The sequence below is a fragment of the Hyperolius riggenbachi genome, chromosome 2, assembly GCF_040937935.1.
Source record: "Hyperolius riggenbachi isolate aHypRig1 chromosome 2, aHypRig1.pri, whole genome shotgun sequence".
In the NCBI taxonomy this organism is placed as follows: Eukaryota; Metazoa; Chordata; class Amphibia; order Anura; family Hyperoliidae; genus Hyperolius; species Hyperolius riggenbachi.
The window spans coordinates 555,490,328-555,513,643 of NC_090647.1; the positions used below are offsets into that span (position 1 = coordinate 555,490,328).

The 23,316-nt window shown below is 47.4% G+C and overlaps 1 protein-coding gene and 1 long non-coding RNA gene across 2 annotated transcripts in view; one reads left to right on the top strand and one right to left on the bottom strand.

Moving 5' to 3' along the window:
- Window positions 1-1,072: 1,072 nt before the first annotated feature.
- The window catches only part of GAP43 (growth associated protein 43), a 105,916-nt gene continuing 83,672 nt past the window's right edge, over window positions 1,073-23,316 (bottom strand). Inside the window, exon 3 of the mRNA XM_068266239.1 lies at window positions 1,073-1,964. Within this exon, the coding sequence (XP_068122340.1) occupies window positions 1,876-1,964 (89 nt within the window). The 3' untranslated portion in view covers window positions 1,073-1,875. The remainder of the gene's footprint in view (window positions 1,965-23,316) is intronic.
- LOC137545129 (uncharacterized) lies at window positions 3,771-13,927 on the top strand. Its single transcript, XR_011026000.1, has 2 exons — window positions 3,771-3,860; window positions 13,421-13,927. It is a non-coding gene; the product is annotated as an uncharacterized lncRNA (long non-coding RNA).

Genomic DNA, 23,316 nt, shown 5'->3' on the forward strand with positions numbered 1-23,316 from the left:
CTCAGGAATACGGATAATAGATCCTTTCCTCTATGTGGATGGAACAGAGCTTTGTTTACTGTCTGTTGCCTGGCGGCCTCGATGTGCGCTTTTGCACCCGCCCCTTGCCCGCCTATTGGCTGGCGGTGCTGATCGCCGCCTGCTGATGCGGTCAGGGACGGTCCAGGTCGCCATGGCAACTCTTTGAAGCTCCTTTTTGCACGCTTCATCTATTCCCAGTGACGCACCTGCGCCCTCACTACGGGGTGACGCATGTGCGCCGCCCATGATGATGCGTCTGTGTCAGCCAATGGTTGGGCCCCCTGTCATCTCCGCAGGTAGGCGGGACCTCACACGGAAGCAGGCGATTTAATGGCCGCTTCTATCCAACATTTTGTGCACGATAAGCCTCCGAAGAAGCAAGGCTCACCCCATTGTGAAACGGCTGTAAGGCCGTGCACCCTCTGGCGCCCACAGTTGCCTCCCCACCTTCAGCAGAGCACGATAAGTACCAGCATTTCACGGACTTTGTCCTTGTGTGTGTCTATTGCCACATGAATTGTACACCTGCTGTGTTGTATTAAAAGCTACAGTGCCAGACATCTTCTACTCTCCTCTTTGCATGATACTTAGCGTTTACCTGTTCTTGGCTTCACTTTCGCTCCCAGTTGAAAACAATCGATATCATTTATTATGATTCCGTTATCCACCTGAGCCCTTTTTTCCTTGGGCCTTTTTTTTAATGCATAAGTCCTACCTCATAGAGCCACCTGAATCCATGCCATGCACTGATGAGCATCAACCAGTCCGAAACTGTATGCATGTTGGATTATTGTGGCTCTGTGCAATTAACAAGCTGACACATCATTGCATTCCAGCGGTTCTGGAGGTGTGGTTAGCTTACAGGGACAACAATTTGCATATTCAGCAGTGATGCATTGTGGGAGACATCATATGCTCACTCCAACCTGAATTATCGCTAATACCTTCTGTTTTAAGAAGGCAAACTTTTATTTTGTACCACTTTTTACAGAAACTTGACATTTATTGGAAAATCTACCCCTTTTCCGAAACAAGGCACAGGACCACCGAGAACCGAGAACTATTTATTTACCTCCGTGTGCGCTAAAAATTAAAAACCGTACATTCTCAATGCCATTAAGGTGACATCTTCATTCACAACACAGGGAACTAAAGTTCAGAGATACAGAAGGGAAGGACTGGCAGGAAGCAGAGTGTCCTTGCGTGGCGTCAAAAAAGTCAGCGGATCAGAGAGGACAAGTAACACACACACGGGGGCGGACGGTCATGTATACGCTAATTGGCACATCGCTTTATTTTTGGAAAACAAAAAACCGTAGGAAAGGCTAATAATTTTTTTTTTTTTTTTACTTTTGTTGTTTTGATAAGTTCATTCCATCACACTGAAGAGGAACAAAAACTGGGGAAAAAAATAAAAATAAAAAAATAAACAGAAACAAAAATAAATGAGACACCTTTTTTTTTCCGGAGTTTCACTGGTAGGACCCGAAAACTGGGAGGAGAAAACGGAACATAGCACACAGTGTAACAGAGAGAGAGAGTAAAGATGACGGGAGGCGGAGTCAAACTTGGATACAGTGCAAGAGTTTCCAAAAGAAATTGGATTGGACCATACTGGAAAACTCGTCATAACAACACCAAGAAACACTTAAAAAAATGTTTAAGCCACACTGTTGGACTGAAAACTTTCCTGCCTGTTATAGAATCTGCCACAAAGAGAAATAGAAGGGGGGGGAGAGGGGAGGTGGAGGAGCCCACGTGAGGAGGAGGGGGAGGAAGGTCGAGAAGAATGGGTGGAGAGAGTAGGATAGAACAATGGAGTCCGAGAGGAGATAACGTGACATTTCAGTGTGTTCAGGCATTTTCTTGGTCCGCCTTGGCCTCCTCACTTGCAGCCTCTTCTTGATGGGCACTTTCGCTAGATTTGGTTCCTTCTACGTCATCTGCAGAAAGAACAAACACAGATATAATAAGTGGATTTATATAATTTGGGGGGGGGGGTTAAGCATATACATTTTATCAAAGTAGAAGTTCCAGAGACCCCCCTTAAACAGGGCTGGGCAGCTGAAGGCCATCGGGCACCTGGACATGAAAGAGGGGGCTGAAAAGTACTTCACCTCTTTTCTCAGTTGGTCCCTGCTCACCCAGTCTTGCTGCCTCCTTGGCGGAGATGCAACAAAGCCCTCTTCCAAGGTGGCCACCAGTATACCTCCCAACTTTTTGAGATGAGAAAGAGGGGCACTTAAACCACGCCCCTGCCACACCCCTAATCACGCCCTAGTCACGCATACCATAAAGATTTCATAAGAAAAATATTTTGTTTTATCATTTAAACCACACTGGTCCTTTCTATCCTGGTTCATTTTCCTTTAATAGTAACATTTTAAAATTAGTAATATATCAATTTAAAGGATTGGAATAAAGTCAAATACATTTTTAGTAGAGACACCACCAGTCCTGCCCATTCTCTTGGAGCTCTTCTCCACTTGAGCCAGTGTGCATCACCAGGACACACGCCAGCACTGTGTTATGAGAATGCACCCAAATTCCTCTAGTTGCAGCATACAAGCCTGTTATAAAGCTTTAAATATCAAAGTAACTGTCCTTCTGTAAACCCCACATCCCTATAGAGCTTTTAGCCAGCAACAATAGAAAGCTTTTCAGAGGTCTCTGATCACAGACTGTGTGAAAAGAATACCTTGTGTATCAGCTTTTTGTAACAAAGCCAGGAAGCCAGAGCTGTACCATGTAGATAGGTTCCACATCTCTGTCACTATTCACAGATGACAGCGGCAGACAAGAACAGAGGCATATCTCCATGTGTTCCATCGCGGAGGTCTGATCTCTAAGTGTCCCACGCTACTTCCTGATAAACAGGAAATAGCATCAGAGGCTTAGAGAGAGGAACCTCCTGTGTGTTACGCATGGAGGTATGTCAGTGTCCCTGCCTGCCGCTGCTGCCACCCCTCCCCCCCCCTGCAGCTGCATGGCTTGCAGCCACTACTGTTATGCCTCTGTAGAAACACCTCCTATATCTATATATTGCTGAATCTTGGTATGTAGCCCCACCCTCCCATGATAAGCTTAGGCTGGTTAGCTATGCGGAATTCTCCTCCTAGAGCTTTTTGGGAGACCGAGTATATTTTGTACTGGCTCCGGAATTCTCAGAAACAAACATTCCACATAGCTGCACCTGACAGGACTAAAGTTGTCGGCACCTGTGATAAATTGCAGAATGTAACTCGGGGTGAGGAAAGATTTTACAATGAGCAAAAACTGACTAAATCATTTATAAATGAATATTGTAAAAAAAAATAATAATAATAATATGTATCAATAATCTATAATTGTAATTATCTTTATTTATTTATTAATAATAAATACACAAGCAATGCTATTCATTACAATATTTTCACTACAGTTCCTCTTTAAAATGTACCTGAACTCTTGCACAGGACAGGAGGAAAACAGAGAAATGCCCCCTGTATGTATTTGGAGAGTAGCCTGTCTAATTCCTCCCTCATCTGTGACTAATCACATGTGTAATTTGATCTCACAGCTGTGTCAGCTCAGGAATTGCCACTGCAGAGCAGCTAATTTGTAAACACAATGTGTTAACCCTATGCCTGCTTCCATGAAAGCAGGAAGTAGGCAAACTGTAGATTTATTGAATGATTTGTATCAGCTGTAACAAAGAAATGTTTTCCTGCAAAGGTTATTATGCTGTTGCTTATCTTTTAGAGCAGAGAGGAAGTTCTGAGTTTAGGTCCGCTTTAACATTGTCACAAGGAATTCTGCCGTGGGTTGGGTGATGGGATTTGCCCGAGGCCGTTTGTCACGTATGCAGGGCCGGATTTACCATAAGGCACTGTAGGCACGTGCCTATAGGCGCCTTATTGGTCAGAGGCGGCTCCCCGAATGTCCCCATATGTACAGGGAAAGTGCAGAGAGCAATGTGACTCATATGTAAACTTTAATGAACTGACTCTTATCAGCTCTGACAACTAATTACATCGAGAGGTCTCTCATTAGAGGCGCTGAACAAGTCAATTACCCCGCTTGTTTATGCTGCCATTATACTGTATATTTCCAATTGTTCAAACAAGCCTGAAAGCGGACCTCAACTCAGACCTTCCTGCCTGCTCTAAAAGATAAGCAACAGCATAATAATCTTCACACTGGTTAACTTACCGCACGCCACCGCAGCCTAATGAAAGTCTGTGGGGTAGTTCACAGTCCCCAGGTTGCGGTACCCTGCGTGGAAGTGCCCTAGCTAACATACTTCAATGCCTACATTACCACGCAGCTCCTGCGGCAATCTGCGTCGGGCCGGAAGCCATGTAAGTTCATGGTAACGCGCATAGTTTTTGAAAAACCCGCCACAATTATCTGCGTTGTGCATATCATCGATTCCCAGACAGGAAGTGAGCGTCACTACCTGCTTGGCCGGATGCCAGACAGGGGATACAGCATAGTAACGCGGTATTCACCGAAGGCCCATTTCTATGCAGTGTGAAGTCAGTCTTAGTTGTTACAACTGATACAAACCCTGTAATACATCTGCAGTATGTAGCAGGAAAAGAGGGTGCCGGCTGAGGGTGGACGTAAAGGGCGCCGCCATAGACTTTAATGCAATTATCGTTAACACGGCAAAAAAAGCAGAAAAAAGGGCGCCGTGAAAAATATTGTTAACATTAGAACATTACAGTTTTTGAAGTACGTTATCGTTTTAGAAGCTTGCACCGTTATAATTTGTGTTGTATTATTTTGTTTATATGTACAGATTTTACGTTATCAAAGATATTATCATTTCTATGTGTAAAAGGGTGTTTCTGCAGAGGGAGTGGTTAGGGTTAGGCACCACCAGGGGGAGTAGTTAGGGTTAGGCACCACCCAGGCAGCGGTTAGTTTTAGGCAAAACCGGGGGAGTGGTTAGGGTTAGGCACTACTGGGGAGGTTAGAGTTAGGCACCACCGAGTGGGTAGTTAGGGTTGGGCCCCACTGGGGAGTGGTTAGGGTTAGGTACCACCGGGGGGGGGGTAATTAGGGTTAGGCACCACCGGCGGGGTGGTTAGGGTTAGGCACCACCGGCGGGGTGGTTAGGGTTAGGCGCCACCAGGGGAGTGGTTAGGGTTAGGCACCACCGGGGAGGTTAGAGTTAGGCACCACCGAGTGGGTAGTTAGGGTTGGGCCCCACTGGGGAGTGGTTAGGGTTAGGTACCACCGGGGGGGGTAATTAGGGTTAGGCACCACCGGCGGGGTGGTTAGGGTTAGGCGCCACCAGGGGAGTGGTTAGGGTTAGGCACCACCGGGGAGGTTAGAGTTAGGCACCACCGAGTGGGTAGTTAGGGTTGGGCCCCACTGGGGAGTGGTTAGGGTTAGGTACCACCGGGGGGGTAATTAGGGTTAGGCACCACCGGCGGGGTGGTTAGGGTTAGGCGCCACCAGGGGAGTGGTTAGGGTTAGGCACCACCGGGGAGGTTAGAGTTAGGCACCACCGAGTGGGTAGTTAGGGTTGGGCCCCACTGGGGAGTGGTTAGGGTTAGGCACCACCAGGGGAGGGTTCTGTGTGAGGGTAGGGTTGGGTTAAGCTGTGTTGTTGAATTACGTAATAATTTCTAACGTTAATATCTTTGCGTTATTATTTCCCGTCTGTTTTAACAACGGTATTTATCTTTAACAAAGTTTAACAACGATGTTTATCATTATCGGATTTTGTTATTCACCTGCACCATTTCGTTATCAAGCCAAGCCCTTTTTACATGCACGCCTGCAGTGTGTCTACTTCCTGCTATCATGGAAGCAGACATAGGGTTAACATCCTGTGTTTACGAATTGAGCTGCTCTACCAAGGCAGCCAGCTGACACAGCTGTGAGATCAAATTACACTTGTGATTAGTCACAGATGAGGGTGTATTAGGCTGGCTAAACTCTCTAAGTACATACAGGGTGTATTTCTCTCTGTTTTCCTTCTGTCCTGTGCAAGAGTTCAGGTCCACTTGAAGTCTGTTTAGCACACTGCAGTGCTAGCTAATCAAAAGAAACATACTATTTGTCAAAAACAACCAAAGCTGACGTGGTTATAACTTTACAGCCCTTTTCCACTACAAATCACGATGATCCCATTCGCAAAAGCACTGCCATTCTGATTGCAATTTGCAGTGTATTTCAAACTCGATTTCCTGTGTGTTGCAGCTCGAATTTTTTGTGCAATCATATAAGGGGGCAGGGCTTCATGCCGCAAAGGTGAATCATGTGAAAATCACATTGGCCTCAATTCACTAAGATCATGCTGGAGATAATAAGGCAAGAGAAAACTTACCTCCACACAGTGAGAGAGTTATCTTATCTCTTCATTCCTTACGTTACCTCATCTGTAGTTAATTTACCTCCTCTGTAGTTATTTTCACACACAGTTAATGAACAGCCTGTCTTTAACTCTGGAGTTATTTTAAGGATTAAAGAGTTAACTTAAAGACAGAAGAGTTAACTTTAGGCTTGCCTGAGGTAAAATGTTTCCTGAATACTACATGCCTTATCACCATGGTAACAACTCTAGAAGAGTTAATAAAGACAGGAGATAAGCTTAATGAATTGAGGCCATTGTATCCTGCTTGCTATTCATTTTCGGGCGCTCTCATAGAGATGCAAATAATTTGCAGTCGATGCAGAATTATGCAAATTTAGGCCTCTTGCACACTGCAAGTGATTCCGATTCAGATTACGCTTTTTAGGGCCCTTTTCCACCAGCTGAATCGCAAAAACGCAAACCGCTAGCGATTTTACAATCGCTACGGTTTGCTTTTTAACATAGGAATCGCGGTAGGTCATTTCCACTACCGCGATTCGTTTTTGCCGGGAACGCGAACGCGCGGCGGAGCGATATTTGCCGCGATTTTGCTATGCAGTGCATAGCATAGCAAAATTGCGGCCGCGAACTTCGGGGAATCGCCGGTAATTGCGATTCAGCAATCGCTAGCGTTCAGCGTGAACGCTAGCGATTGCTAGTGGAAAAAGGCCCTATATCAGTTTTTACATCCGATTCAGATTCCGATTTGCAGTGTGCAGGGAGCAAACTGGAAATCGGAATCTGAATCGGATGTAAAAACTGATTAAAAAGCGGAATCTGAATCGGAATCACTTGCAGTGTGCAAGAGGCCTAATACAGCTTTGAAGATGAACCAATCAATTCCTGGTGAGGTAAAATTCGAGTGGTTCACTTTCAAATTTGCATCCAAAATTTACATCAACTATCCCTAATCATAACAGCATCAACTGGCGCCCAATTCACCAGGCGACGGCGCTATACGTAGTCTCCATTCGCCTTCCGCTTCATTTCATTACAGTTTGCTTTTCACCTGTCTGGATAAATGATCCCCACATTCTATATCCATTTTTGTTCTATGGTAGAAAAGGCTTTTATTTCGGGGAGGGAGAGTGACAATAATGGCTATTTTCCTCGCCGTATAATAATAAAGGTTTTCTCTCCGGAGAAGCGGAACCGCTTTATGGCGCAGCCTAAATTACAGCCCAGGGAGGGTAATTAGTTGAATGGCTAGACAGGTCCATTCACTCTATACAATAATTCCCATACACCTCCTCCTCGAGACGTTCGCTTTACAATGCCTCTGAAATCGCACTTCCTCCCGAAACGCGTCAGCCGCAAAATACTCCTGACAAGCCGTTTCTTTAGCTGCTCCCCGGGGGGCTGTCATAGTACTTACGTACGCGTTCAGGGGAGGCAGGCGGCTAAAATAGCCCCGGCGTTATAGAAGGGTGCGCTGTGGATCGCGCCGGTAACAATGTGAAAAACTCTCCGGGATATGAAGAGATCGGGAAAGAACACGATTAAAAGGCTGCTGCATTGTTGTAAAGGAAGTGGCAGGACATATTTTATAGAGGCGCAATTAAAAATGACCTTTCGTTTCCTGTCTGTAGCCGGTAACTTTCAAAAGAAAACTAAACGTTGCTTCTACCGTTCTGTTTCCATTTCTAAATATTCTCTGTTGCTGGAGGACTCTGTCCCTCCCCCATGTGGTATAAAGATTTGTGCACAAGTGCAATGCAGGAGCTGCAGCAGGATCTGCAATAGCAGTAGACCAGAGATTATACAATACCCTGATACACTCTGTGCTGCTGGAGGACTCTGCTCCTCCCTCTAACTCTCCTCTCCTGATATACTCTGTACTGCTGGAGGACTCTGCTCCTCCCTCTAACTCTCCTCTCCTGATATACTCTGTGCTGCTGGAGGACTCTGCTCCTTCTATCTCTCCTCTCCCGATATACTCTGTGCTGCTGGAGGACTCTGCTCCTTCCTGCATCTCTCCCCTCCTGATATACTCTGTACTGCTGGAGGGCTCTGCTCCTTCCTCTATCTCTCCTCTCCTGATATACTCTGTGCTGCTGGAGGACTCTGCTCCTTCCTGCATCTCTCCTCTCCTGATATACGCTGTGCTGCTGGAGGACTCTGCTACTTCCTCTAACTCTCCTCTCCTGATATACTCTGTGCTGCTGGAGGACTCTGCTCCTTCCTGCATCTCTCCTCTCCTGATATACTCTGTGCTGCTGGAGGACTCTGCTCCTTCCTGCATCTCTCCTCTCCTGATATACTCTGTGCTGCTGGAGGACTCTGCTCCTTCCTGCATCTCTCCTCTCCTGATATACTCTGTGCTGCTGGAGGACTCTGCTCCTTCCTGTATCTCTCCTCTCCTGATATACTCTGTGCTGCTGGAGGACTCTGCTCCTTCCTGCATCTCTCCTCTCCTGATATACTCTGTGCTGCTGGAGGACTCTGCTCCTTCCTGCATCTCTCCTCTCCTGATATACTCTGTGCTGCTGGAGGACTCTGCTCCTTCCTGCATCTCTCCTCTCCTGATATACTCTGTGCTGCTGGAGGGCTCTGCTCCTTCCTGTATCTCTCCTCTCCTGATATACGCTGTGCTGCTGAGGGGCTCTGCTCCTTCCTGCATCTCTCCTCTCCGGATATACGCTGTGCTGCTGAGGGGCTCTGCTCCTTCCTGCATCTCTCCTCTCCGGATATACTCTGTGCTGCTGGAGGACTCTGCTCCTTCCTCTAACTCTTCTCTCCTGATATACTCTGTGCTGCTGGAGGACTCTGCTCCTTCCTCTAACTCTCCTCTCCTGATATACTCTGTGCTGCTGGAGGACTCTGCTCCTTCCTGCATCTCTCCTCTCCTGATATACTCTGTGCTGCTGGAGGACTCTGCTCCTTCCTGCATCTCTCCTCTCCTGATATACTCTGTGCTGCTGGAGGATTCTGCTCCTTCCTGCATCTCTCCTCTCCTGATATACTCTGTGCTGCTGGAGGGCTCTGCTCCTTCCTGTATTTCTCCTCTCCTGATATACGCTGTGCTGCTGAGAGGCTCTGCTCCTTCCTGCATCTCTCCTCTCCTGATATACTCTGTGCTGCTGGAGGACTCTGCTCCTTCCTCTATCTAACTCTCCTCTCCTGATATACTCTGTGCTGCTGGAGGACTCTGCTCCTTCCTCTATCTCTCCTCTCCTGATATACTCTGTGCTGCTGGAGGACTCTGCTCACCTCCCTATCTAACTCTCCTCCCCTGATATACTCTGTGCTGCTGGAGGACTCTGCTCCTCCATCTATCTAACTCTCCTCTCCTGATATACTCTGTGCTGCTGGAGGACTCTGCTCCTTCCTGCATCTCTCATCTCCTGATATACTCTGTGCTGCTGGAGGAATCTGCTCCTCTCCCTATCTAACTCTCCTCCCCTGATATACTCTGTGCTGCTGGAGGACTCTGTTCCTTCCTCTATCTAACTCTCCTCCCCTGATATACTCTGTGCTGCTGGAGGACTCTGCTCCTCTCCCTATCTAACTCTCCTCCCCTGATATACTCTGTGCTGCTGGAGGACTCTGCTCCTTCCTCTATCTAACTCTCCTCTCCCGATATACTCTGTGCTGCTGGAGGACTCTGCTCCTCCCTCTATCTAACTCTCCTCTTCTGATATACTCTGTGCTGCTGGAGGACTCTGCTCCTCTCCCTATCTAACTCTCCTCTCCCGATATACTCTGTGCTGCTGGAGGACTCTGCTCCTTCCTCTATCTAACTCTCCTCTCCCGATATACTCTGTGCTGCTGGAGGACTCTGCTCCTTCCTCTATCTAACTCTCCTCTCCTGATATACTCTGTGCTGCTGGAGGACTCTGCTCCTCTCCCTATCTAACTCTCCTCTCCCGATATACTCTGTGCTGCTGGAGGACTCTGCTCCTTCCTCTATCTAACTCTCCTCTCCTGATATACTCTGTGCTGCTGGAGGACTCTGCTCCTCTCCCTATCTAACTCTCCTCCCCTGATATACTCTGTGCTGCTGGAGGACTCTGCTCCTCTCCCTATCTAACTCTCCTCCCCTGATATACTCTGTGCTGCTGGAGGACTCTGCTCCTTCCTCTATCTAACTCTCCTCTCCCGATATACTCTGTGCTGCTGGAGGACTCTGCTCCTCTCCCTATCTAACTCTCCTCCCCTGATATACTCTGTGCTGCTGGAGGACTCTGCTCCTCTCCCTATCTAACTCTCCTCCCCTGATATACTCTGTGCTGCTGGAGGACTCTGCTCCTTCCTCTATCTAACTCTCCTCTCCCGATATACTCTGTGCTGCTGGAGGACTCTGCTCCTTGCTCTATCTAACCCTCCTCTCCTGATATACTCTGTGCTGCTGGAGAACTCTGCTCCTTCCTCTATCTCTCCTCTCCTCTACTGGAGACCCGTGTCATGTGCAATACAGATGTGGCTTATGTAAGATCTTGTAATCCAGAGACGGAATGAGTTGACAGATCTGATCTTTGCAGCTGACAGGGATATTTCCCTCTGCTTGTTCCGGGGCTCTCTACCCCCCATGGGACAGCTGTGTGACTGGTGAGAGCGCCAGGCACCGAGGGCTGTGAATAGACAGGCATGACGGCAGCAGAGACCCGCAGAGCTCGTGTGTCTAGACAACAGCTTCCTGGTTGCCGTGGAAAAACGCCACCCTGGATGCATGGAGAGGGCCTAATGGCCTCCCAAGAGCCTCGGGAAAGGTGAAAGCTGAGTACAGATGCAGAGACCCCGACCCCGGCCCCCCTCATCCTGCTCTCCCCACTGATCCCGCCACAGCCAGAGGAACAGGGAGACTAAAATTGAATACTCACCTAAAAATGCAGGAAGATGGATCACCGGTGCTGGGTCTACCATAAGGCAGGGTAGGCACGTGCCTACAGGCGTCTGATGATGGAAAGGTGTCTCTCTCCCCTCCCCAAGCACCTCCCTCCCTCCTTCCCTAGGCAGAGCACTGATGAGAGTATAAATGAGAGGTTACTCTACCTGCTCTTGGCAATTCACTGGCGAGATCTCCCTTCAGTCAGGGGCACCTATGGAGGTTCTTCTAGCTATCTTATACTTGGGGGAACCTCTGGCTCATATGTATGTAATCCGCGCCAGGAGACTTGGGCGCAGGATACAGCCGGTATATGGCTTATCCTGCTCCTGCACAAGTTCCCGGCGTCGTTAAATACTATTCCCCCTCCAGGTCCATGTGGAATGGTGGGGAATTATGCAATTCGGCTTCCAGCTATTGCTGGCGTCCGAATTATAGTGTTTTAAAAGTAATTTCAGCTCCGTCTTCTGACGGCGCCGAAGTTACTCAGTGTGCACCTCTATACCTGTAATTCCTATTACGGCCTATGGTGGCGCCTGCTGCGCCCAAGTCTCCTGTGCCGAAAACAACTGCTCCACCTCTAGCTACTTAGTAGTAGGTAGCCAGAAGTACCCTAAATATTAAGGGGCACCTATGACGGGTAAGGGAGAAGTGACAGCTTGGACAGCCAGCACACTTGCGGTGCAGTTTGGCGGGGGGTTTGTAGGTTCATGGAGGGCGGAGTCTAAGGTGCCAGGACATCTCTGCCTATAGGCTCCTGTGTTGTAAATTCCGGGCCTGTGGTTCACAGTGACGTCTTCCGACAAGCAGCGTTCCCCGATCCATCTTCCTGCTGATGGGCACATGCTACGGCACATGAACGAGAGTTCAACCGATTGCGGCACTGTGCGCGGCAGTCGTCGGGGATCGTAAAGATCCCATCTGCCATGACGATAATTATTATTGCAGCGCATCGCCAAAAATTATTAATGCAATCACTTTTACCCACGTCACGAGATCACGGAAACAATCGCTCATAGCTCCAAAAAAAAAAAAAAATCACTGAAGGAAGGAGAACAGGTGGGCCTCAGGACGGCTCACCAAACATGCCTGCTCCCCCCGTTTCTCATATAGACTTCGGCTCTGGCATCCTTTAAAATCTTAGCCGAAAACTCCATAATGCGGCTGCACACAAATTAGAGAGGTTTTTATCCTTCTTTACTGAAACCCATAAAAACAATTAGGTTCCCACTGGAGCCAGACCTCCAAAATAGGGCCAGCGCTACCATAGTGACAACTGCCTCAGGACTCCTATCTGTATGGAGAATACAGAGGATGCTATCGAGCAGTGCTCCCAGAATGAGGCACCCATGGCACATGCCCTACCTGCACCCCTGCAGATACGCCTTTGCTTTGTTTCTAACGTCTTTGCCTCTAACTCTTTTTTGGCAGCAAAGTGTGAGGGTCTCTTTCTCAGCATAAAGTAGATTACCTGACCTCACCTACCTCCTCTCCATGCTGCAATACATGAACTATGTGCGAGAAGGAATGCAACTATATGTATCCCTTCCCACACCCTCCCCAGTGTGTTTATAAAAGCCATTACCCATAATGATCTCACTTTAGGTATACTTTAAGCCGTAGGATCACAATTTGCAATTCCCCTGCTTAATAAAATCACCCTCTAAGAATTTGTTAAAACACCACTACTGGGATCAGAATGTATCTAACAGGTCAAATGGTTACTATTTTATGGTTAAAAAAGGAAGGTATTTTTAAAGGACAACTGTAGTGAGAAGGATATGGAGGCCGCCATATTTATTTCCTTTTATACTATACCAGTTGCCTGGCTGCCCTGCTGATCCTCTGCCTCTAATACTATTAGCCATAGCCCCTGAACAAGCATGCAGCAGATCAGGTGTTTCTGACATTATTGTAAGGTCTGACAAGATCTGACAAAATCAAGCTACATGCTTGTTTCTGGTGTGATTCAGACGCCACTGCAGCCAAATCGATCAGCAGGGCAGCCAGGCAACTTGTATCGTTTAAAAGAAAATAAATATGGCAGCCTCCATATCTCTCTCATTTCAGTTGTCCTTTAATTTTGACACATACGCACAATTTACTTTGTATTGGAGGAAAAGGTAGGGGATATACAGATCATTCTGACAACTCTTCATATGCTTTATACAACTTTGGCCAAGTAAGTTTGTCTTTTCCACTCATAAAAGTAATTTTGTCCAGAGCTGGTTTCCAATCTTCTCTGAAGGGCTCTGAAGAAAATTAGAGGCTTCTGATCTGCACAGTATTTCGAGAGACACGGTTCTGGAGAACTGAGGACTTTCAAGATGAAATTGTATAGGATGAAGAGAGATGAGCGAGCGAAGTGACAGCGACAGGGAACAAAGGAACTGATTTCTGAAGACGTCATCTGTGACGTCCGGAGGTCAGAAAGTGTGCTGTGCGAGAAGGAGGAGGAATGTACGAACCCCACCATGCTGGAGAGAGATGAGTCACCAGTCAATGCATGCAAGGAAGACGTGAGGCCTGTACAGTGCGGGCAGATGGGATCTGTATGAAGGTAGCACAAGGAAATCTCAGCTCAGCAGCAACCAGTGGAGAAAGGCTTCACTTGCACATCACCATGTGACAGCAGTAGCAAGATCATCTCACTCAGCCGAAACAACTAGAACACTACAGTGGAGTAGAGTAGCACAACAGCACATAACACCGAACAAGCTCATTAACAAAAAGCACAGTGCCATCTTGTGGTGATTTAGCATAAAAATGCAATTTAAGCATGATAGCTGTCTGTATATTCCAACAAAATATTTAAATCAAAGCACATTCAAGGCTTCACGCCTTCCAAATGGGGTGATAGGCTGTAGGACTAGGTTATTGGAATGTTACTTTTCAATCTCAACATAAAGTCCGGTAAAGCCTGGACTCCAAAATAAATACAAATTGTGCCTTTAAAGGGACTCAGAGATGAGTCAAGTGGTTGTTACGAGGGGCTTCCTCCAGCCCCATAAGCACGGATGTGTCCCACGCCGTCCTCCTGAGTGCCTCCGTTAAGCCGCAATCTTCTTCGGTATTTGGCTCAGTGACGTCAGCAGGGGGCCTTCTGCACATGCGCATGTGCGCAAGCGCAGAAGGCCCCCGGCTGACGTCACACAGTCAGACTGAGCCATGTTCCCGGGGTTGATTGGGGCTGAATGGAGGATTCCGTGAGGACTGCGGGAGGCCGCGAGGGGCCCATCCATGGTTATGGGGCTGGGAGGAAGCCCCTCGTAACAATCACTTGACTCATCTCTGAGTCCCTTTAAAGGCAGGTAAGTAAAAAAAAACAGCCACTTGACTCATCTCTGAGTCTAGTTAACCACTTGAGGACTGCGGTGTTAACCCCCCGTAGTGACCAGGCCATTTTTACTTAATTGGGCCACTGCAGCTTTAAGGCAAAGCTGCAGGCCCGTACAACTCAGCTCACCAGTGATTCCCCCCTCCTTTTCTCCCCACCAACAGAGCTCTCTGTTGGTGGGGTCTGATCGCCCCCACATTGTTTGTTTTTATTTTTATAAACATTTATGTATTTTATTTTTAAATAAATTTTACTTTTTTTTTTTACTTTCCCTCCCTCCCTCTCTCCTGCCGGCCAATCACGCGATCGGCTGTCATAGGCTTCTGCCTATGAGAGCCGATCGCTCTCTTGTCCTCCAGGGCAACAGCTGTGTCACACGGCTGTCCCCAGTACAGCGCTGCTGCTGATCACAGCGCTGTACAAAGCAGTTAGACGGCGAAATCGCCATCTAATAGTCTCCCGAGCGGCGATCGCCGCATGGAGACTGAAGGCGGGGCGGAGCTCCGCCCCCGAGCAGGAGATGCGCGCTCGCGCGCGCGCACACTATCTCCTGCTAGCCCCATAGAAGACAGTTCACGCCAATGGGCGTGGAGTGGTCCTGGGGCTGCCGCACTGCTCACGCCAATTGGCGTGGAGCAGTCGGCAAGTGGTTAAAGCACACCTGAACTGAAAGGTATGTGGACGCTGCCATATTTATTTCCTGTTAAACAATACCAGTTGCCTGGCTGCCCTGCTGATCTTTTTGGCTGCAGTAGTGTCTGAATCACACACCTGAAACAAGCATGCAGCTAATCCAGTCAGCAGTCACACTTCAGTCTTAAACATAAATTGTTTAGGGTCTATAGCTAAGGCCAGAAACCCACTAGGAGCGATTTCTAAGCGCTAGTGATTTGAGAAAGCTCTTGCTAATGCAATGCTATGGGGGATTTTTATAAAATCACATCCCCCAAATGGGATCACACCCATAGCATTACATTAGTAAGAGTTTTCAAATCGCAAAACGCTCATAAAATCGCTCCTAGTGGGTTTCTGGCCTAAGCATCGCTGGGTCCCCGGTTCGAATCCCAGCCAGGTCAACATCTGCAAGGAGTTTGTATGTTCTCCCCGTGTCTGCGTGGGTTTCCTTTGGGCACTCAGGTTTCCTCCCACATCCCAAAAACATACAGATAAGTTAATTGGCTTCCCCCCTAAAATTGTCCCTAGACTACAATACATGTACTACACGATACAGACATAACTATGGTAGGGACTAGATTGTGAGTAGAGTTGGGCCGAACGGTTCGCCGGCGAACGGTTCCTGGCGAATTTCGGTGGTTCGCGTTCGCCTCCCGCAGGCGAACGTTTGCGGAAGTTCGCTTCGCCCAGTTCGCATCAAAAAACAAAATTTTTACCCTCCATTTCACTGTCAGCAGACATGTTATGGTCAAACACACTGCTTGAGGACCCGCCCACCCTCCCTTCAAGCTAGGTCCTTTATACCATTTGACTCAGTTGTCTGCCTACACTAATTAGTTATGGGACAGCTGCTACACTCTCTGCTAGTGAGATTTTAATTGGCCTCCCTCCTCCCACCTCCCACCTCCCACCTCCCTCCAACCCTCCTCCCTCCTCCCTCCTCCCTCCTCCCTCCAACCCTTCAACCCTTCAACCTATTCCCTCCTCCCTCCGGGAGGAGGGTGTCTTCTGGCAGGGAATTATACTTTTTTAAAAGCCAGTATATATCATACCATAGCTGGGAATCGAACCCAGATCACACTGCATGGTGGACACGTCAGTGCATCACCCTAAGCACTGTACCACTACAGTAGTAAGTGAAGCTACCGTAAAATGTACCATTAATGCTCAATGCAATAGAACCATTAGGTTGCTTAAAGGAGAACTGTAGTGAGAGGTATATGGAGGCTGCCATATTGATTTCCTTTTAAGCTATACCAGTTGCCTGGCAGCCCTGCTGATCTATTTGGCTGCAGTAATAATAATAATTATAATCCAAACATTTGTATAGCGCTTTTCTCCTGTCAGACTCAAAGCGCTCAAGAGCTGCAGCCACAGGGACGCACTCAAGAGGCCACCCTGCAGTGTTAGGGAGTCTTGCTTTGAACTCCTTACTGAATAGGTACTTGACCTAGCCAGGATTCGAACCCTGGTCTCCCATGTCAAAGGCAGAACCCTTAACCAGTACACTATCCAGCCACTGTCGTGTGAATCCCACCAGAAACAAGCATGCAGCTAATCTTGTCAGATCTTACAAAAATGTCAAACACCAGATCTGCTGCATGCTTGTTCAGGGTCTAGGGCTAAAAGTATTGGAGGCAGAGGATCTGCAGGATAGCCAGGTAACTGGTATTGCTTAAAAGGAAATCAATATGGTAGCCTCCATATACCTTTCACTACAGTTCTCCTTTAAAGGGAACCTTAACTGAGAGTGATATGGCTGTTTCCTGTAAACAATACCAGTTGCCTGGCAGTCCAGCTGATCTTTGTGACTGCAATAGTGGCTGAATCACACCCTGAAACAAGCATGCAGCTAATCCAGTCTGACTTCAGTCAGAGCACCTGATCTGCATGCTTGTTCAGGGGCTGTGGCTAAAAGTATTAGAGACACAGGATCAGCAGGCGATTCAGGCAACTGGTATTATTTTAAAAGGAAAAATCCATATCCTTCTCCGTTTAGGTTCCCTTTAAGGATTTGTAGCATAAAAGCCAACTCACATTGGCTGGGATTCGAACCTGGGTCTCACTGTATGGTGGACAAGCACACTATCCACTATACCAACTGAAGCTGGCCTGAAATTGCTGGCCTGAAATTGCTGGCCTGAAATTGCTGGCCTGAAAACAAGCTGCATCACACCCTGAAACAAGCATGCAGCTTGTTTTCAGGCCAGCAATTTCAGGCCAGCATTTTCAGGCCAGCATTTTCAGGCCAGCATTTTCAGGCCAGCATTTTCAGGCCAGCATTTTCAGGCCAGCTTCAGTTGGTATAGTGGATAGTGTGCTTGTCCACCATACAGAGAGACCCAGGTTTGAATCCCAGCCAATGTGAGTTGGCTTTTATGCTACAAATCCTTAAAGGGAACCTAAACGGAGAAGGATATGGATTTTTCCTTTTAAAATAATACCAGTTGCCTGAATCGCCTGCTGATCCTGTGTCTCTAATACTTTTAGCCACAGCCCCTGAACAAGCATGCAGATCAGGTGCTCTGACTGAAGTCAGACTGGATTAGCTGCATGCTTGTTTCAGGGTGTGATTCAGCCACTATTGCAGTCACAAAGATCAGCTGGACTGCCAGGCAACTGGTATTGTTTACAGGAAACAGCCATATCACTCTCAGTTAAGGTTCCCTTTAAAGGAGAACTGTAGTGAAAGGTATATGGAGGCTACCATATTGATTTCCTTTTAAGCAATACCAGTTACCTGGCTATCCTGCAGATCCTCTGCCTCCAATACTTTTAGCCCTAGACCCTGAACAAGCATGCAGCAGATCTGGTGTTTGACATTTTTGTAAGATCTGACAAGATTAGCTGCATGCTTGTTTCTGGTGGGATTCACACGACAGTGGCTGGATAGTGTACTGGTTAAGGGTTCTGCCTTTGACATGGGAGACCAGGGTTCGAATCCTGGCTAGGTCAAGTACCTATTCAGTAAGGAGTTCAAAGCAAGACTCCCTAACACTGCAGGGTGGCCTCTTGAGTGCGTCCCTGTGGCTGCAGCTCTTGAGCGCTTTGAGTCTGACAGGAGAAAAGCGCTATACAAATGTTTGGATTATAATTATTATTATTACTGCAGCCAAATAGATCAGCAGGGCTGCCAGGCAACTGGTATAGCTTAAAAGGAAATCAATATGGCAGCCTCCATATACCTCTCACTACAGTTCTCCTTTAAGCAACCTAATGGTTCTATTGCATTGAGCATTAATGGTACATTTTACGGTAGCTTCACTTACTACTGTAGTGGTACAGTGCTTAGGGTGATGCACTGACGTGTCCACCATGCAGTGTGATCTGGGTTCGATTCCCAGCTATGGTATGATATATACTGGCTTTTAAAAAAGTATAATTCCCTGCCAGAAGACACCCTCCTCCCGGAGGGAGGAGGGGAATAGGTTGAAGGGTTGGAGGGAGGAGGGAGGAGGGAGGAGGGAGGAGGGAGGAGGGAGGAGGGAGGAGGGAGGTGGGAGGAGGGAGGTGGGAGGTGGGAGGAGGGAGGTGGGAGGTGGGAGGAGGGAGGAGGGAGGTGGGAGGGTGGGAGGAGGGAGGTGGGAGGTGGGAGGTGGGAGGAGGGGAGGAGGGAGGAGGGAGGAGGGGAGGAGGGAGGAGGGAGGAGGGAGGAGGGAGGAGGGAGGAGGGAGGTGGGAGGTGGGAGGAGGGGAGGTGGGAGGAGGGAGGTGGGAGGTGGGAGGTGGGAGGAGGGAGGAGGGAGGAGGGAGGAGGGAGGAGGGAGGTGGGAGGTGGGGAGGGTGGGAGGTGGGAGGTGGGAGGTGGGAGGTGGGAGGAGGGAGGAGGGAGGTGGGAGGTGGGAGGAGGGAGGAGGGAGGTGGGAGAGTAAAAACTCCCTAGCAGAGTGTGTAGCAGCTGTTCCATAACTAATTAGTGTAGGTAGGCAAATGGTATAAAGGACCTTGCTTGGAGGAGGGGAGGAGGGAGGAGGGAGGTGGGAGAGTAAAAACTCCCTAGCAGAGTGTGTAGCAGCTGTTCCATAACTAATTAGTGTAGGTAGGCAAATGGTATAAAGGACCTTGCTTGGAGGAGGGGAGGGTGGGTCCTCGAGCAGTGAAGTGTATTTCACTCAATTAGGTGTGACTCCAGGCATTAGAGCTTTTGAAACATGTTTTCTATCATTTTTGCAGTGTATAGAATTTTTTAAAACTTTGAAAGTTCGCCTCCCCATTGAAGTCTATTGCGGTTCGCGAACTTTTTCGCGAACCGAACCTTTCGCGGAGGTTCGCGAACAGGGGTTCGCGAACCGAAAATCGGAGGTTCGGCCCAACTCTAATTGTGAGCTCCTCCGAGAGACAGTTAGTGACAAGACAATATACTCTGTACAGCGCTGCGGAAGATGTTGGCGCTATATAAATACTAAATAATAACAATAATAATAATAATAAGAGTATTACAGAGGCTCAGCAGGACAGCCAGACAATCTGCATTGTTTAAAAATAAATAAATATGTCAGCCTCCTTATCCCTCTCACTTGAGGTGTACATTAATTCCACAGGAACTTAAAAAACAAAGTGACAACAATTGTTGGGGTCATGCAGGTTTCCCTTTGTCAAGGTAGACAAACATCAGAATGAACAACACCAGTGAAAAGTGAAGTATAGAAAGGATACAAGACAATCAATTAGCCTAATTACACAACCAATTAGCAAATCAATAAAGGATGAATTGCAGAGCTCTGAGGCTCTATAAATAGTAAATAATAAAAGGTGTCCTGATCTCCTGGAGAGAAAAGAATCAATCAAAGATAACAAAGAGGAGTGCATACAATATAGCTTTACAAAACAGATGCTGCCACTGCTGGAAAAAGTTTAACTCTCAATAGAGGGGGCGTGGCAGAATGGGTGTGGCTTTATGCAGTGTTGCAAACCCATGGACTGAAACATGCTGGGCTGCCATTGGGGCGGAGCCCTAGCCACAAAGTTGGGTGCGCCACACGTCATATTCAACCAGTGGCGGCTCCAGGAATTTTTTTTAGGGGGTGCTATGCAGGTGCTGGACCAATTTCCGGGGGAGCTGACGACCTGCGCCGCGGCAAAAAATGGGTGTGGCTACAACCGCGACGAAAAATGGGCGTGGTCATGACCGGATGAGGGCGGGGCTAACTGTAATTTAAAGTGAACCCAGGGTGAGAGTGATATGGTGGCTGCCATATTTATTTCCTTTTAAACAATTTTAGTTGCCTGGCAGCCCTGCTGATCTATTTGGCTGTAGTAGTGAACTGAATTACACCAGAAACAAGCATGCAGCTAATCTTGTCAGTTCTGACAATATTGTCAGAAACCCCTGACCTGCTGCATGCTTGTTCAGGGTCTATGGTTGAAAGAATTAGAGGCAGAGGACCAACACGGCAGCCAGGCAGCTGGTATTACTTAAAAGGAGATAAATATGGCAGCCTCAATATTATTCTCGCCTCGGGTTCCCTTTAAAAGTACAACGCAAAGACAGAGGGCCCACGTTTTGGTGACCCTTTTCCCAGAAAATTCACATAATTGTGCAGGTGTTCTCAGGAAAATACACGTAATGTGAGCAGATTTTAACAAAAAACACGTCCAATGACCCCAATATGCACAATCGTTATCAGATATGGCTCCAATATGCACAATCGGTAGCAGATATGACCCCAATATGCACAATCGTTATCAGATATGGCCCCAATATGCACAATTGTTATCAGATATGGCCCCAATATGCACAATCGTTATCAGATATGGCCCCAATATGCACAATCGTTATCAGATATGGCCCCAATATGCACAATCGTTATCAGATATGGCCCCAATATGCACAATCGTTATCAGATATGGCCCCAATATGCACAATCGGTAGCAGATATGGCCCCAATATGCACAATCGGTAGCAGATATGACCCCAATATGCACAATCGGTAGCAGATATGACCCCAATATGCACAATCGTTAGCAGATATGACCCCAATATGCACAATCGTTATCAGATATGGCCCCAATATGCACAATCGTTATCAGATATGGCCCCAATATGCACAATCGTTATCAGATATGGCCCCAATATGCACAATCGTTATCAGATATGGCCCCAATATGCACAATCGTTATCAGATATGGCCCCAATATGCACAATCGGTAGCAGATATGGTCCCAATATGCACAATCGGTAGCAGATATGGCCCCAATATGCACAATCGGTAGCAGATATGGCCCCAATATGCACAATCGGTAGCAGATATGGCCCCAATATGCACAATCGGTAGCAGATATGGCCCCAATATGCACAATCGGTAGCAGATATGGCACCAATATGCACAATCGGTAGCAGATATGACTCCAATATGCACAATCAGTAGCAGATATTATTATTATTATTATGTATTTATATAGCGCCGACATATTACGCAGCGCTGTACAGTATATATATATATATATATATATATATATCTTGTCACTAACTGTCCCTCAAAGGAGCTCACAATCTAATCCCTACCATTGCCATATGTCTATATTATGAAGTGTAAGTACTGAAGTCTAGGGCCAATTTTAGAGGGAGCCAATTAACTTATCTGTATGTTTTTGGAATGTGGGAGGAAACCAGAGTGCCCGGAGGAAACCCACGCAGACACGGAGAGAACATACAAACTCTTTGCAGATAGTGCCCTGGCTGGGATTCGAACCAGGGACCCAGCGCTGCAAGGCGAGAGAGCTAACCACTACGCCACCGTGCTGCCCAATGACTCCAATATGCACAATCGGTAGCAGATATGACTCCAATATGCACAATCGGTAGCAGATATGACCCCAATATGCACAATCGGTAGCAGATATGACCCCAATATGCACAATCGGTAGCAGATATGACCCCAATATGCACAATCGGTAGCAGAAATGACCCCAATATGCACAATCGGTAGCAGAAATGACCCCAATATGCACAATCGGTAGCAGAAATGACCCCAATATGCACAATCGGTAGCAGAAATGACCCCAATATGCACAATCGGTAGCAGAAATGACCCCAATATGCACAATCGGTAGCAGAAATGACCCCAATATGCACAATCGGTAGCAGATATGACCCCAATATGCACAATCCGTAGCAGAAATGACCCCAATATGCACAATCCGTAGCAGATATGACCCCAATATGCACAATCCGTAGCAGATATGACCCCAATATGCACAATCCGTAGCAGATATGACCCCAATATGCACAATCCGTAGCAGATATGACCCCAATATGCACAATCACCTGAAAAAGAAAAGAAAAACCCATTTACTCACATACAGCCAGAAGACCTTCTTTCCCGACCTCCTGTCCCGACCTCCTTGTGGCGCGCAGCGCCCGTGCGCCCACGATCCTCTTCCTTCCCGACGAGACTTCCTGCCTGCATACTGAGAGCAGGGCTACGGGAAAATGGCCGCCCGAAGTCTGCAGAACAGGGCTCCGGGCGGCCATCTTACCGTAGCCCTGCCTGCTGCTCCGTGCTGCCGCTGTGTGAACTGACTTGGCGTCTTTTAGACGCCTGAAGTCAGTTCACTCCAGGGGGTGCTTTGGGGGTGCTTGGACAATTCTAGGGGGTGCTCGAGCACCCCCAAGCACCCCCCTGGTGCCGCCCCTGTATTCAACCACTCCCTTCATTCCTTCTCATAGGGATTGTCATCTTCATTTTTTTTCATTTATTACATTTGTAAAGCACCAATTTATCACGCAGCACTGAACAATAAATAGGGTTACGAATAACAAAACAGAACACCTGAATATATGAATACAAATATTCATGAGAACGTTTAGGTAGGACATACCTCCCAACTTTTTGACATGAGAAAGAGGGACACTTAAGCCACACCCCTGCCACACCCCTGACCACACCCCGGCCACAACCCTAGTCACGCATACCATACAGATTTCATAAGAAAAATATGTTGTTTTATAACTTAAACCACACTGGTCCTTTCTATCCTGGTTCATTTTCCTTCATGTTAACATTTGAAAATTAGTAATATATCAATTTAAAGGATCAGAATAAAGTTTAGAGTCAAACACATTTTTTGTAGAGAAATATATATATTTACATAGAAAGAGGGACAGGGC